General features: G+C 37.2%; 1 protein-coding gene across 1 annotated transcript in view; it reads left to right on the top strand.

Moving 5' to 3' along the window:
* The window catches only part of LRP2 (LDL receptor related protein 2), a 242,363-nt gene that overhangs the window by 113,430 nt on the left and 111,956 nt on the right, over positions 1-16,977 (top strand). The window contains exons 16-28 of the mRNA XM_019633298.1: positions 53-178; positions 1,052-1,182; positions 4,255-4,392; positions 4,783-5,064; positions 6,237-6,479; positions 7,809-7,928; positions 8,034-8,150; positions 10,040-10,417; positions 11,620-11,868; positions 13,115-13,326; positions 14,120-14,304; positions 15,579-15,807; positions 16,753-16,930. Of these exons, the coding sequence (XP_019488843.1) occupies positions 53-178; positions 1,052-1,182; positions 4,255-4,392; positions 4,783-5,064; positions 6,237-6,479; positions 7,809-7,928; positions 8,034-8,150; positions 10,040-10,417; positions 11,620-11,868; positions 13,115-13,326; positions 14,120-14,304; positions 15,579-15,807; positions 16,753-16,930 (2,588 nt within the window). The remainder of the gene's footprint in view (positions 1-52; positions 179-1,051; positions 1,183-4,254; positions 4,393-4,782; positions 5,065-6,236; positions 6,480-7,808; positions 7,929-8,033; positions 8,151-10,039; positions 10,418-11,619; positions 11,869-13,114; positions 13,327-14,119; positions 14,305-15,578; positions 15,808-16,752; positions 16,931-16,977) is intronic.

Genomic DNA, 16,977 nt, shown 5'->3' with positions numbered 1-16,977 from the left:
TCATATAATTTGCCCAGTGTTAACATCTTTGATTTATTACCTCTTTTTCTAGGTATATATTCTTCACCGATTGGTTCCGTCCTGCTAAAATTATGAGAGCATGGGCTGATGGATCTAACCTTTTACCTATAGTAAATACTACCCTTGGATGGCCCAATGGGTTGGCCATTGATTGGAGGTAAGTAGAAATCATCCCAAAATACTGAGTTTTCACTTACTGAGGAACACAAATGAGGCAATATGTGGAAATATGATGGAGTCACAACATTGGTACTATGTGCTTTTAGGTATTTTTACATCATTCATTGGTGATGAGAGAAGGATGTAGAATAATATAAGAACATAAAAAACACTAACACAGTTAGCCAGCTTTTGCTGGAATGAAAACTAATGCATTCACGAATATTTAGAATGATAGAGGAAGCAGAATGATAAGATGCTGTGGAAGATCAATATGGAAAAGTCAAGACCCAAGTCTTATTAGAAGTAAGATAGGGATTTGATCAAGTGGAGGCCATGTTTAATTGTTAAAGGGGGCATCTTGAGGCTCAGAAATCTTTGGTGTCAATTAACAAATGTATATTTGTCTGTATTCACTTTGGTAGAATTTTTGAATTATAAGATATAGTTCTCAAAAACTTGATGATCTATTTAGGAATATAGGAAAAGGGTAACAGGGTAAATAAACTTACAGCCATGAAATGCTGTAGTTTATAGGAGAGAAAAAGGAAGAGATGTATTTAGCCTTTTAAACATAGATTTAATACCAATATTTTTCTTATTGATTTCACAAGGAGAAAAATCAAATTCCTAACTCGAAGATAACATTTCAAGTTTTTTAAGGCATTTAATTGAAAATCACTTCATGAAAATAGTTGTATGTTTCTGGGGGAAGGGGGCATAAAACTATTACATTTTTAATGAGTATAATTTAAGTTTTAAAAACTTTAATAAATGTGTCAACTGAACATTCTGTTTTTGAATGCTCTCATTGTAAAGGGTGGTTTGCTAGTTTCTGGATAACAAATAACTAATTACTTTATTGTTTTAGTGCTTTACGATTGTACTGGGTAGATGCCTTATTTGATAAAATTGAGCACAGCACCTTTGATGGTTTAGATAGAAGAGTCCTGGGCCATATACAGCAGATGACACATCCATTTGGACTTACCGTCTTTCAAGGTATATTTTGAAGCAATAAACATTTGTGTTGTTTTTATACTTTGCAAATTGTAACAGTAGACTTATCCTCATTTGGCAATTTCACAATTCTGGTAAATCTCATTTTAGAATACAAAAATTAAAATGGTGCTATTATGTATAGACAAAATATTTGGTTTGTTGACTGAACATTTCACTTTTAGAGTGTAGTTTTTGTTTTAGACACTGTTAGATAATAATATTGACAACTTATGGGTATAGCTCTATCTAGATTTCATGTATTATATAATTTAACATACCAAGTACTCTGTTATATAAATATTAATATTACACGAAGAAGTAGTAAAACACTGCCTTCATCACTTTTTTTTTTTAAAGATTTTATTGGTGAATTGGGGGAGGGAACAGCATTGGGGAATCGGGGAAGGGGAACAGACAAGTTGCTGTCCCTTTGTTCTTCAGCCTAGTTGTGGAGGATGTTGCTTCACTGTCCCATGTTGGTATTATGATCATTGCGCTTTTCCCGGTTGAGGCAGTTGGTCACTGGCCATTGGACGGCCGCTCATGGTGGCTCAAGACAGCTCACTCTGGCTGCCGGCCACTCACGGTAGCTTACAGCAGCCCACTGCAGCCCCACTGCAGCCTATGCCATTGCCGGCGACTCATGGCAGCCCAGCTCCAGATCGAGCTATTGTTCACCATCTTAGCTATAGAGGGTACAGTGTCACTGACCCATGTGGGATCCGAACCAGCGGCCCTGCTGCTCAGAGCTCACGCTCCCAAGTCAACTCTTAACCAATGCACCACTCAGCCAGCCCCATTGCCTTTATTACTTTTAAGAATAAACAGCAAGAGCTGTTTGTAGTAACTATTGTATCATTTCATTGTTCTCTGATGTTTGCAATAGCCTCTTTAGGATTCTTGTGGAAAAACTATGATCACATATTCATCAACTGTATACTCACTCTATAACTGAAGCTTTGTAGTCTTCTATAACTTTGAAGCTTTGGGTACCTGACAACGTCTTTGTTAAACAGCAATGTTAAGATATGGCTTATGAAGAATAGTAAAACAGTTTTTTGTTTTTTTTTCAATCAACGTTTCCAAATAATTTAATGTTACTAGTAAAAATTGCTGGGAGCAGGGAATTCTGGGAAAGTACAGCAACAATGATCACACCAATGTATCAATTTTCCTTCTCTCATCTTTCCTCTTGAGCGCAGACATGCTGTTGTGAGTTTAGTTGCTGGAAATAAGAATGTAGCTTGGCACCATGAAATAGGTGGTTTTTTTAGTCTTGAAAACAGGGTTTCTGTGAACGGTTGTATGGCTTCAAGTGCCAGACCAAGATGGTGAGGAAAGACTAAAATCTACTTGGATTCTGCCTGACAAACCATAATTAGTCCAGTTAAAGAGGGTGCCATTTTGTGATCCACCAATGGCCCTACCCATATGCTAGTTCTGTCCCTGGTTGAAATGTCCTACTCTGATTAATTAGTACAGTGCTTTTAAAAAAAAACTAAACACCGACTATAAAGACTTTTTCACACACATATAGTGTGGAATGAATAGTTAGTAAATATATTACATATTCCATCCTGCTGTCTGTTTATCTGTGGAGGAGCGAGTGATATTTAAAAATATTTAAGAAATGCTTTGATGAGTCAATTATACTCAGGCTCCCCCCCTCCTCCATGTATTCACTCCCTTTTCACTAATGATATCAGACACGTGCTATTTGCTGTCACGTAGGAACTTTATAAGAATGTTAAATTTTCTCTGCTATTTGCTGGATGTTTTGGGATTGAATAAAAAGGCAGTTTCAGTGCCTTTTGGTTTTACCAGTATGAAAAAATTTGAGTGCACACTCAGTGGAACAATACAACATTCCTAAAATAATAACAACAACAACAATAACAATAATAATAATAATAATAATTTCTTCCAACATTGTCTTTCATTGTGAATTTTTTTAATGGAAATCTCTTTTATTGTGCAACACCACAGAAATTATGCCATTTTTTTTAACAAAGGCTAGATTTGCTTTACTGTCACACCACACAGGACTAAAAAGTTTATTGAGCTCCTTTCTATTTAAGTATAAGGTATCTTCATGAGTGATGGGATGGAGATTGCCAATCAATCTAGATAATATTTAGTGAGTCCAATGACTGATTAGTCCTTGATTAGAACATACCTATGGAAAACTGGTCTAATGATAATATTTGTGACATCTTAGTCATTTTCTGGTTAGTTAGAATTTTTAGTTAGTTAAGCTCTTGTTAAAGAGTAAATCCCCTTTGATTCAGCTCTTTTTTTTTAGATACTGTTGAAACGTATGCATTTATTTCCCTGCTTCAGTTGCTAGGGTAAAGTGGACATGATTAAATTTTTGATGTTTAGAATCTTACATTACCTCTATCTTACTATACTGAGCTTCATGTAACATTAATGTGGTTATAGGTATAGGCACACTTTTGTGGATAATTTTTTTGACCCCTAAACATATACTTAAGTTTTCTTTTGGACTGGATCTGTACTTTTTCTTCTCAATAGCTTCTCACTAAAATTGAGTGAAAAAATTTTAAAAAAATATTCTCATTAACATATGGTATATGGAATGTTTGACCTGGAAGGAAGCTTAGAGATTATTTAGTCTATTTCCTTAATTTTCCAAGAAAAAAGAGCCCCCCCACACAGTTAAGTATTTGCCTCAGAGCACTCATCAGGTTAGTACTTTAGCTGGGATTAAAAACTCAGTCTTTTGAGGCTCCATTTAATGCTCTGCAGAAGAATCCTGAGGCTTTTTAATTTTACCCATAGAAGTCTAAACCTAATTGCTATTAAGTGCCATCACAGTTCTCTATACCTGCTTGCCTTAACATGAACCCTAGTTTTATTAAATAGATAGGCTCTTTAAGAGTCATTTCTAGAGAGTAACAAGTTATGGAAATTGATTACAGAAGCATATTTCAGATATTAATGTGAGAAACATTTCACGTTTGCAAGAAGCATTACAAAACTATAGCATTTTTTCAAGTGGTTTATAAGTGAGCTGTGATAAACATACTAATCACTCATGTTTCTTCTTAGACTATGTATTTTTTACTGACTGGAGACTGGGTGCTATTGTTCGAGTCAGGAAAACGGATGGTGGAGACATGACAGTTATCCGAAGTGGCATCAGTAATATAATGCATGTGAAATCATATGATGACAGTATTCAGACTGGTGAGTGAGATTGCTGGGCTCTTCTATATGGATGGATTTATTTGATATGGTGGCTTCTTTTTTCTTTAAGTACTTATTATTTAATATAGTTCCTGATAGTTTTATATTCTTGTTACCCAGATAGTTTAATAGTGTAAGACTTAAAAAAAAAATCTTTGTTCAACTCTGCTAACTCTAAAAGTGTTGCTGGAAAAAAAACGCATTTTATCACTTCTCTGTGACATTTATATGGAATGTTATATTTGGCATGTTGATTTCTGAGATGAAGCTACTTTTTAGTATTGGGTATGAAAAGTGTTCTTTCTCATTAATTTTCCTGCACAAACCACCCATGTGAGCAACCTAATGGAAATACGCTTAACTCACTATTTCAGGGCATTGCTTTTTCAGGTTCTAACTACTGCAATCGACCCACCCATCCGAATGGCGACTGTAGCCACTTCTGCTTCCCAGTGCCAAATTTCCAGCGGGTGTGTGGCTGCCCCTATGGAATGAGACTGACTTCCAATCACTTAACGTGCCTGGAAGACCCGTCCCATGAACCGCCTTTGGAGCAGTGTGGCTCCTTGTCCTTCCCCTGTAACAACGGCAGATGCGTCCCCAGTTACTACCGCTGTGATGGGATTGATGACTGTCATGATAACAGTGATGAGCATCTGTGTGGCACATTTAGTAAGTAGCTTATACACTGGAGTTACTTCCTGGGATGGACAGAGAGGGGGTGGGGAGAAGAAGCTTGGGTTATCTCTATGGGGAAAAGCATCTTTTAAAATTTCAGTTTTTCAGCATGTACTCCAAATGCTTTTAGGAAGCTAGACAAGAAATATCATTCATAGATAATATTACAAATGATTTCTAGCATTGATTTGGACTTATCTGCAATAAAATTTCTTTTTGACATTGGCTGTTGGGACCAATGCAGAGTCATTACATCTTGTCAAGCTCCTCAAAAAATCAAATCAGAATAAACTGGATATAATCGTTAGTGTCTGAGAGGATAGTATCACAGAATAAGTACTTGCAAGAATACCTTTTGAAATCTCATGGATTGTGTTCCTCTCCTTTTGCCCTTTGGTGGGAAATGAATTAGGGGTGAAATGGTGACCTTCACCTTTATATTCTATTTTTGGTGGTGACCCAGTCTATAAATTTTGGAGCATAATAAATGCTATTGCAGAAGGTAAAATTATTCCATTAAAAAATAAAGATAGAGAACAGTTAAAATTTCAGAAATCTCTATCAAGGTGAGATTAATAGTAATAATAATCTGTCTTTTTGGAGAAAGTGAAGAATGACAGATTTGAAAATACAAGTGCCCACTTGAACATTTTTCTGAAATTTCTAAATTTTTTCCTTTTGTGTATTATCTCCCTCTTTCTAAGAGTACAAATTTTTACCCAAACATTTTGTTAATTTGCATTTTTCAAATGACACATTATCCAGGTTCCTGTAGACTGAATTTGAAATTGTTATTGGAGGAAGTATAGCTTAACAGTCAAGGATAGGCCTTAGATTCACACCAACTAGAGATTGAGTCCTGGACAGATGCCTCAACCTCTCAAAGCCTCAGATTTCTCATCTGTAAAATGCGGCTAATTACATGTACCTCACAGTATTGTTGTGAGGATTAAGAGAGAGAGAAAAATTATAAAGCACGTAGACAAGCGCCTGGTGTATGATAATTGCTAAATACATGCCAGACAAGGTTGATGATAATGATGGTTTGAATGACTTGCACGTTTCTTCGTATTTTATATAATGCTCCTATTGAAAAAGGAGAATTTGGCCTTTATAGGGTAAGAACTCATTTACATGTCTTCCTGACCCATTTGTTTCTGTTGTAGACAATTCCTGCGCACCTTCAGCATTCACCTGTGTCCATGGAGGAGAGTGCATCCCTGCCCACTGGCGCTGTGACAAGCACAGTGATTGTGTGGATGGCAGTGATGAGCAGAACTGCCCCACCCACACACCCACTTCCTGCCCTGCTTCTTTCTTTACCTGTGATAATAACCTGTGCATCTCAAGGAACTGGCTCTGCGACACAGATAATGACTGTGGGGATGGATCTGACGAAAAGAACTGCAGTAAGTTTTGAACTGATTTCTGTTGGTTGGTCTGCTGAGTAAATGGATTTGAGCAATCAGTAGGCCTTGCACACTTTCCTCTAAGGCTCACACAATTTTCACTGTCTCTGAGCCACTTCTACCTGTCAATCCTCATATCAAATTGGCTTTAAGAGCAAAGACATGGGAAGCATAGAGTCCTAAATACGTATTGAGTTCTATGGAAGTGAAACAAGGACTGACTCTGAAGTCTAACATCCAAATAGAAGCTGGAAGAAAGAAACTCCTCAACTAACTATTCAGATATTTAAAATAATTTTTTTTTCTAAATCATTTAAACATATCCAGACACTTGGCTACTGGTTTTTCTTTTCGTTTGATACAGGAAAAAAAGACAATAGAATAAAGAGGCACAGAACATTTCCATTTCCATTAATCTTACCCACCTGCTTTTCACCTCGCCAGTTCTGATTTCCCGTAGGTTGTTTTTATGTCTGCAGAGTTCCCTGAACTAAGTTCTAGTCTTGGTTACGTGACTAGGCAAGTCACTTTCCTTCTGGTGTAGATGAGCTCTAAGTTCATCTACATTCAGCATTCAAATTCTATGCGTATACTTAATGCAACTGCATGTTGTGAATGGGGCAGCCAGCATAATTCTAAGGCTGTGTCTCTTCAACAAAGTAGGACCCTGGTTTTAGAAATGTTCTAAAGTTTGGATGAAATCCAGTTACCCTGATCTATCTATACACTATTGCTACTATGGGTCATGCCCACCATGCTGTTTAGTCAGGCTCCATTGCTTAGCTTTGGTGTAGTTATGGGTTTTCTAGTATTTATGAGGTGTAGTCCAGTCCAACCCCATCATGCTCACTTTCTAAGTGTGGCCTCTTTTTTAAGGTGTAATTACAGTTTCTGACTTTGCCCATCATCTTTTTTTTAAAAACAGAATTTCTTTTTTTTAAAAAATTTATTGGGGAACAGCCATGGGCATTGGCTACACATTGCTTTCATGCTACAATGGCATAGTTGACTTTCCCAAGAAGGGCGCAGCTCACAGTGGCCCATGCGGGGATTGAGCTGGCAACCTTGGTGCTATCAGCACCACACTCCATCCAACTGAGCCCATCATCTTGGTCACCCCAAGCCCATCATCTCTTTCTTTCTGTTTCTAAAAGCTGTCCTAACTTTGAGTGCGCTTGCTGGGCTGACTTTGGCAATGTGGCTGATTTGAAGGAATTTTGAACACATGTACAATTGAGATACGATCTCCTTAGCATTTTTGAGTTTGACTGTGGCACACATTGAACAAGAAATAAACTGTTGTTTGGTTTTGTTTTTGGATGACATTAGACTTTACAGCAACATGCCTACCTAGTCAGTTTCACTGCACTGACCATCGGTGTATTGACATATTTTATGTCTGTGATGGGGACAAGGACTGTGTTGATGGATCTGATGAGAATGGCTGTGGTAAGTGGATTGCTTTATTTTTATTCCTGATGTTTAGAAAAATCTCAGTGTTTAGTCATTTTTCTCCTTGAGCCCATTTCTAATGCTTTTCTCTTTCATTCTTAGTAATTAATTGCACTTCTTCTCAATTCAAATGTGCCAGTGAGGATAAGTGTATTAGCAACACATATCATTGTGATGGTGTTTTTGACTGCAATGACCACTCTGATGAGAAAGACTGTCGTAAGTACCATATAACTAGCATGTTTCAGGTGAAGGAGTAATTTTATTTTACCAACATTGATATTACTACCAATTTTTCTCTATCTCAAAATGTTCTGGAGGGAAGACAGCCAGAATTACAAAGCATTATCAAAGAAATGCTGTATTGAATATATAACAAAGTTGATGAGGCATTACCAAATAATGTTTTATAATTTGTGAATCATGTGGTTGTATAAATGGGCACTTTCAAATAGTTTCTTAAGTAGTTTAAATATTTCTTAGATATTTTTGTTCTCACTGGGGCATCCCAAATTAATGTATTTCAAATTTTTGAGACAGCATACATTTTATGGTATTTTAATGGTTTCTTTTCAATTTAATAGGGAGGTCAGATCATGGCATGGTATGGTATGGAGCAGTATTAGATATTGATTCTGGCATTTCTTCAGCTGTTATTGGTTGAATATCTGCTAAGATATAAATGACCTTTGTCCTTAGAGTCTAGTAAAAGAAATTATAGAAAGTAAGAGACAAAGCAAGGTGGACAGTTACAAGGGCCTTAGAAATGATACATATAAAATCCTACGGTCAAGTATAATTTTATATATATGGTCACGGGTAAGGAGTACAGCATAGGGAATAGAGTCAATCGAATTGTAATAGATATATAGACTGTCAGAGGGGCAATATATTGGAGGAGGGGGTTATCACTTTGTAAGGGGTGAAATGTCTAACTATTACATTGTTTTGTACACCTGAAACTAAAAAAAACCAAAAAAACCTGTGAGGCTCAGAAAAAAGAAATTACTTCTAGTCAGAGGATTTAAGGAGGACTTTGCGGAATAGAAGAAATCTGCTAGACCTATAATCTCCACAGGCTGGAAACCAATAATGGCCAGGAGTTATTATTGCCCTCTTCTTGTGTTAAATGGATTTTAGACTTGTAAAAAAATTGTCAGTGAGGGGGTCATGTGTTTGAATAAAGATATTTTGGACCATAAAAAGTAGGTTTCTATCAATTCTCCTCCCCAATCAGAAAAGAAGTGCTTAAAGCTGTGGATAAAAAGAAAAGTTAGATAAAATGTTTACATACTTTAAAGGTGTGTACTGCACCCAGAAGTTCTTAATCACCGGTTTTCCTGTTTCACACTGAAAACCTAGACTTCTTCTGTGATGGTCTGTGGTTAAACTTCTGGTTGCCAGGGACTTGCTGTTGCCTTACTGGGTCCCTGGGAAGGAGTTTGGTGTTATCCCTATGTAACAGGGATGCAATTTTTGGCTCTCTTTCAAGGATAGCTTGATGAATAGTGGAAAGTTTGCAAAGAATTAAGGACTTCCTGTCACCTTTTGTTTACTTAGTGTGTGCTGGTTTCTTTTAATACAGCTCATTTGAGGAACAATTACAATAACATCCAAATGTATGATATTAAACACATGAAATTCAAAGTGACCATAGCTATTTCAGCTCTATTGATATGCCCTGGTGATTCTTTAATGAAGAGACAGCTACATTGTATTATTTAATCTGTAATTGAATGAACATTAGAAATGCAGGAAATAGAATGTTCTTTTTAATTTTTTAATTTTTTACTATTAGTTTCAGGTGTACAGAGAAAGACAAATACCATAGAATGTTCTTTTGACTCAGGGATTTATATTCTATTCGAGTTTTGCTTCCTGTTCTCAGTTTATTGTCAGATCCACTAATCAGACACATATAAAGATTTCTATCTACAACAACGTTGGAGAAGACCTTATATGTATCATTTTAGATTTTAATGTGAATTTTGTCATAGATATTATAAACCTGTCTTTGATCTAAAATCATTTTCTCTGAATCTAGGAATTATACAAAAGGGATTCTCAATTGTACTCACAAGCCCATTTTCCCCATGCTTTTCTCTTAGAAACCAGGCCTCCTGGTATGTGCCACCCAGATGAATTTCAGTGCCAAGCAGATGGTCTCTGCATCCCAGGGAGCTGGGAATGTGATGGGCACCCAGACTGCATCCAGGGTTCTGATGAGCACAATGGCTGTGTGCTCAAGACCTGCCCTTCATCTCATTTCCTTTGTGACAACGGAAACTGCATCCACAGAGAGTGGCTCTGTGATGGGGACAATGACTGCAGGGATATGAGTGATGAGAAGGACTGCCCTACTCAGGCCTTTATCTGTCCCAGTTGGCAATGGCGTTGCCCTGGCCATAACATCTGTGTGAATTTGAGTGCAGTATGTGATGGCGTCCCTGACTGCCCTAATGGGACAGATGAGTCCCCACTTTGCAGTAAGTTTCCTGACCACAGTTTACTGGACTTCAATTTATTTTGACCAGTGGCCTGAGGTGCATCACCATTGTCATAGTCACCATGTAGCTTTAGAGGAAGGGATTTCAGTTCCTTTCTGAGTTCATATCTGTGCAGGGATAACCATCATGAGTCCAATAAATCATCACTGGATAATATTTCTCATTAAATCTTTTGCACTTGGTTCTGTGTTTTTACTTCTTTTTATACCATTTTGTTTAAAAAAATAAGACTAAATGAGGCCATTAGATTGTCAAATTGGTAATGGTGCTCTTAAGTTTTTCTAACTTTAATATTTTCTAATTTCAATCAGAACTTGCCACAAAACAAATGAGGTCCGGGGATTTGTGTTTGCTGTGATTAAAAGTCTGTGATTGGCATGTAATCCTAATTACTGTCCTTTCTTTCTTTCCTCTTTAATCAATGCTCACTCTCAGATGAACCCCAGCCAGGTATGATTGCAAAGTATTTTCAATTCTTATGATTTTATATGCATTGTGTTTGTTCTGAAAATGTCCTAATCATTTTGACTTACTTCCTCTTCTAGTGCATGTTTCGTATCATGGCTCTTGTAACTAAATTAGAGTACACATGGAAATAGAGGGCATTTGCATTCCTGGGCATATGAACTATCTTTGGGTGGCTTCTGGCATTGCCGTTTTGGCCCTGAAAGTAAAGAATAATAGCATGTTAGTGGATCTGTGCCTTCTGCTGTTCCAACTGTCTTCCCCCTTCCCTGTAGTCACTTTCATAGAACTTCCAGCCCTTGCTCTTAAATGTCAAAGTCTTATTGTCCATTTCTGTGTAGGTAGAAGAATCGCAGGAAGCAAGTGGAAAGTAATTTAGGTCTCTTTGCATGCCTTGTCCATGACAGTTGTGTTTCTTGATGTCAACAATATTTCCTCAAGTTTCCATCATTGCACTAAATGGAGTTTTAATAGAGAGTTGTAGTGAAGAAAGTGGTCCAGGACCAATGCATGTGAAGGATCATAAATCCTCAGGCAAATCGGAGCAGACACTGAACAGCCTGTTGAGTTCATCCCAGTGAATGCTGCTCTTAGCTCTTACCTGAGTATTACACTGAAGATGGCCTGAGACTGTATGACAAATATTACAACAGAGTGACCCAAAGAAGCAAAGATTCCTGACTTTTCCCCTTTCTGATTCTCTTTCTTTATTCTAGACCAGGAGAGCTGCTCAAATTTCAATGCTGGTTGTACTCACCAGTGTGTTCAAGGTCCCTTTGGGGCTCAGTGCCTATGTCCACTGGGATACCTGCTTGCCAATGATTCTAAGACCTGTGAAGACATAGATGAATGTGATATTCCAGGCTTTTGTAGCCAGCACTGTTACAATACAAGAGGTTCTTTCCGGTGCTGGTGTGATAAAGAATACATGTTAGACACTGATGGGAAGACTTGCAAAGTTACAGGTAATGACTGAACTTGAAAGTGAATGAACTCCCACCTGTTAACAACATACCCCAGAGCTTAAGATCAAATGTTGCATGTAGAGATTTGATAGTGTTGATTAGGAGTCAAATGGACTTGAATCGTGGATAGGTTATATAACCTCCTTAGACCTCAGTTTCTTGTAAGGATTAAATGAGTGATTATGCATAAAGATCTCAGTGTATTTTAGAAAATAGACATTAAAACATATACAAGGAGAAGGGTTTTTATATTATTTAGAATAAATCAAAATAGTTTTTATATTATTTAAAAATGATTTCTATATTTAAGCATCTTTATATAATGCTTAATGAATTCAATTCACCCAATATTAATTACAGTTTCTACTATGGGAAAGTGATTATACTATGTATTAGGATATTAATTTGGGTAATTTAAAAGTGACCAAATAAAGGAGCCCAAAAATTTTAAAAAAACAGACAATTTCCTTCTTTTTCAAGTAGGAGCCTGGATGGTAGACAATCCAGGGGGTAAAGCTGGTCTGTTTCTTCATTGTGGCTTCCATCTAGCGATCCAATGCTATTGCCCCAGTCTTTGCCCTCTCTCAGAAAGTAGGGAAGGAAAAGAGAAAATGGAGAGAAAGTAGCTTTCTTTTAAGGATGTGGCCTGGAATTTCATACATCATTTTTACTCAAATCTTATTGGTCAGAACTTAGTCGTATGGTCACTCTCCACTGCAATGGAGGCAGAGAAATGTCTCTAGCTGAGTGGCTGTGTGCCAATCTAAAACTTGGCATGATGTATTACTAAAAAGGAAGAAGAGGAAAGAGGATATTGGGAGATAATTAAAAGTCTCTGCCACAGCTGAACACCTTGGGGAAAACAAAAATATTTAAGACATGATTCTTGCTATCAAGATGCCTACACTCTAAGAAGGAAGATAAGCCAAGTACAAAAGTAATTATAGTAATAGGAAGAATGCAAGTATAGCTCACTCCAGATTGATATTTAGTCAAACGTTGAAGTGTATAAGTCAAGGAAGAAAAATATTGCAGAAAAAGCTTATTAAATACTCATGAAAATCAGCTAACTATTTAGGTGAGGAATGAAATGATTAAAAATCATTCTTATGGGGATTTTTGTTTGTTTTTTCCAGTCATATAGTTTGAAATTACATCTTCCTCTCTTACCAAAAGTATTACATCTTTGAGACACTTTTGTTTTCTCCCAGAATTATTGACATTTTTGTATTTTCATCTTGGACAGCATCTGAAAATCTTCTGTTACTTGTGGCAAGTCAGAACCAAATTATTGCTGACAATATCACCTCCAGTGTCCACAATATCTATGCACTTATTGATGATGGTTCTCACATTGTAGCCATTGATTTTGATTCAATCAGTGGTCGTGTCTTTTGGTCTGATAGAACTGACGGTAAAATCTGGAGTGCATTACAAAATGGAACAGACAGAAGAGTGGTAAGTACATTTCTACTGACCTTGGCCTGACTAATTACCCTATCTTGGGTCTTTGCTATTATCTCCAGTGAGAGAAGACCCTACCTCACTCTGGGTAGCTCATATTCCCTTCTGGGCCACATCGTACCCAAAAGACCCGGGCATTCATAACTCCTAATCTATGGGTGTTTTAGATAAGAATGTAGCCTCTGAAGGCAGATCTATTACTCTGAATTCTAGGTTACACAATGCAGAGACTTCACAAAATCTACGAGGTGCCCTTTGCAAAGTTTTTCTAGTGGATGAGAGCAGAGGAAAATGTAGGGTAGTTATGGAGTTGCTTTTCTTAGTTTTAATTTAGTTATATTTCTCAGCCCATCTCCCAATTTCAATTTCTTGACCCTTGATGGTCATGTTTCCTGTGACCCTTAGAACTTTATTTTGTAATTGTTGGCACTTAATAAAGATGTTACTTTTGACATCTGGACATTATAAAGTTTCATAGGGTTGCCAATTTAGTGAATGGATAGAGCTTTTCTGTTAATTGCGAACACTTTGAAATCAAAATGAAACTACACACTTATCAAACCTCAGAGTTATCTTAGAGGTGTCGATTCTATAAAATCTTGTATAATTTTCCTGCAAAAGCTTATGGTTGATTTGGTGGTTATGTACATGGGAAGACAACATTTTCTAATGCTCGCAAACAGTCCTAGGACAAGTTAGATGCCTAATTCCAGATCTTCATATAATTTCCATGTTAACATTCATTTATTCCCTTTAGAATTCACACTTTATTCACTTGTGTCTTTAGGTGCTTGACAGTGGTGGCACCATGACTGAAAGTATGGTGGTAGATTGGGTGGGTCGCAATCTTTACTGGACGAACTATGTTCTGCAAACAATTGAAGTCTCTAAACTGGATGGGAGCCATCGGACTGTGCTCATTAGTCACAATGTAACAATGCCAAGGGGACTTGCATTAGATCCCAGAATTAGGTAAGACTTTCTTTAGCTTTTTTAAATGATGTTGCCTTGACATGATTATAATGAGGGAAAAACAACAGTAAAACAACAGGCTGATATGCATATCATAAAATTTAAAAGGATCCCTTGTTTAGACATCTCTATAGAAATGGTAGGTATCCGAACTGGTTGTTGCTAACTTTCCTTTATTTGAAAGTTTTCTTCATAAAGCACACAAGAACAAGTGGTTGTTCACTTTGAGACCACGTTGATTTATTAGCCTGGCCATACAATTATTGAAATGATTGTTGTAGAATTATATAATTAAGTTTCTACTGAATACATTCAGTAATATTCCATAGATGGACCAGTTTGTTGTAACTTTGATACCTCATGGTTGTATAAGAAAAAAGCCAGATTTTCCTGCTTCGGTTTCAAGCACTTCCTTTTTTACATCATATAAGGAACAACATTTTTGTCTGTTGGTTCTAAAGGTGAGAAAGATAAATTCTCCCATGCATTTAGAAACCTCCGAGGGCTTCCTTCCTTGAGTTTACTTAGATCCTCTAACTTAGATTCTTTCCTGCAGGATGGTTATTTGGGCAAATTATGTTCAATGTGATGCAGACTTCTAGATATGGTAGAGTGTTTATTACACACCACTGAATCTTATGCTGAATTTCTGATGAGGAATAAATCGATTCTCTTACCTCTCTTATCGTAGAGAATCAGGGACAGATGGATTTTTCTAGATCAAATATTTGTGGATTGTACAGAAACATGAATTGGCATTGAGACATTGCAGTGTCATAATGTACTGCATGTTTTATGAATATTATAAAAACACCCAGATGGCTTTTGATTGCATTATGATTACAGCTTTACTTTACTCTGAGGAAATAATAAGCTCTGTGCATATATTTTGAACTGGAGATGATTTCTTTCTTTTTTTTTCTTTTTTTTTTTTTTTTACCTTTATTGGGGAACAGTACATTTTCCCCAGGACCCAACAGCTCCAAGTCAAGTTGTTGTCCTTCAATCTTAGTTGTGGAGGGCGCAGCTCAGCTCCAAGTTCAGTCTCCATTTTCATTCTAGTTGCAGGGTGTGCAGCCCACCATTTTATGCAGGAGTCGAACCAGCAACCTTGTTGTTAAGAGCACGCGCTCCCACCAGCTGAGCCATCCGGCTGCCCTGGAGATGATTTCTTTTAAGCAGAGCATAAACATGATGTTCTATTACTTAAGGTGACAGTTATTTTCCATGTTGAAATATGTCCCCAGCAATTGGTAATTAGTTTCTTTTTACAGTTACCATCTGATGTTCTGGTCTGACTGGGGCCATCATCCTCGTATTGAGCGAGCCAGCATGGATGGCAGTTTCCGCACTGTCATTGTCCAGGACAAGGTTTTATGGCCCAATGGCTTGACTATTGACTACCCCAACAGACTGCTTTACTTTGTGGATGCCTATTTGGATTACTTAGACTTTTGCGATTATGATGGACACCATCGGAGGCAGGTGATAGCCAGTGATTTGGTAAGTTGGTAGTGAGGAAAACTAAACTAAAATCATAATAGTGGCTTAGCAGGAATCAGATAGAGTAACAAAACCAAGAATTTCATTTTTGTGTCATAGACATTTCATGGCCAATCCAGGAAATATCAACAGGAATAAGGGCCAAACCATTTTTTATCACTAACATCAAACATGTTTTTTCAATTCTAGTTCATGTGAGATTGTGTCATGCCCAGGAAGGATCAATTGCTCATGTGATTTAGTTGATCTGTAGATGTTCACCTGTTATTTCTGTGCCTTTAATAAGTGTTAAACAAAAATTAATAATTACATTTACCTTCTCAGTTAAATGATAGCCTGTGATGTGTTTTGTATTTCTATTCAGGAAATTCTGTTCAGTTTATTTTCACAAGTTATGAGACCATACAGAAAATATGTACTTTACCAAAAGAACTGTTATTGACTTCTATTTAAGATTGTCATTGTTTACAGTTCTGTGACTTGAAGAGACCCTGGCGAGGGGCTCCCCAACTTCAGGAAATATGTATATAAGCTGTGTCAGATTTATGTGCATCTGTGAATGGCAGAACAAGACTGGAAATAGCACTGGATAAAGAGTGCTGATAACAGGGTGGCAGCTAGGACTTGGGAGTAAGGGATCCAGATAAGTCACTTTCCTTTTTACACTTTAGTTTTGTTTTCATTTGTAAAGAGGATGCCCGGTGTGATTACCACAATAAAAATGAAGACTAAATGACACATGTATGTGAAAGGATTTTGAGTGGTATGGTGGGAGGTAGGTCAAGCAGTATATTTTTTTGTCTGTCTCTTGAACAATGACTTCCCTATGTTTTTCTTAAACAATTAAATGCCAAAGGAAACCATCTCCTTGGACATCCTTTTCTACTTTGTTTACCTTGGGTTTTGTTTCTAGGCGAGATCTCATTGCTCTCTTTTGCTTCACAGATTCTGCGGCATCCCTATGCCCTAACTCTCTTTGAAGATTCCGTGTACTGGACTGACCGCATTACTCAACAGGTTGCTCAAGCCAACAAGTGGCATGGAGGGAATCAGTCAGTCGTAATTTACAATGTTCACCAGCCCTTTGGGATTGTTGCGGTTCATCCTGCAAAACAGCCAAATGGTAATGAGGGAGAATTGAGAGAGAGAGAGAGAGAGAGAGAGAGAGAG

The sequence above is a fragment of the Hipposideros armiger genome, unplaced genomic scaffold (assembly GCF_001890085.2).
Source record: "Hipposideros armiger isolate ML-2016 unplaced genomic scaffold, ASM189008v1 scaffold_1283, whole genome shotgun sequence".
Taxonomy (NCBI): Eukaryota; Metazoa; Chordata; class Mammalia; order Chiroptera; family Hipposideridae; genus Hipposideros; species Hipposideros armiger.
Note: the sequence above shows the minus strand (reverse complement) of the source record. Positions and strands in the feature narration are given on the sequence as shown.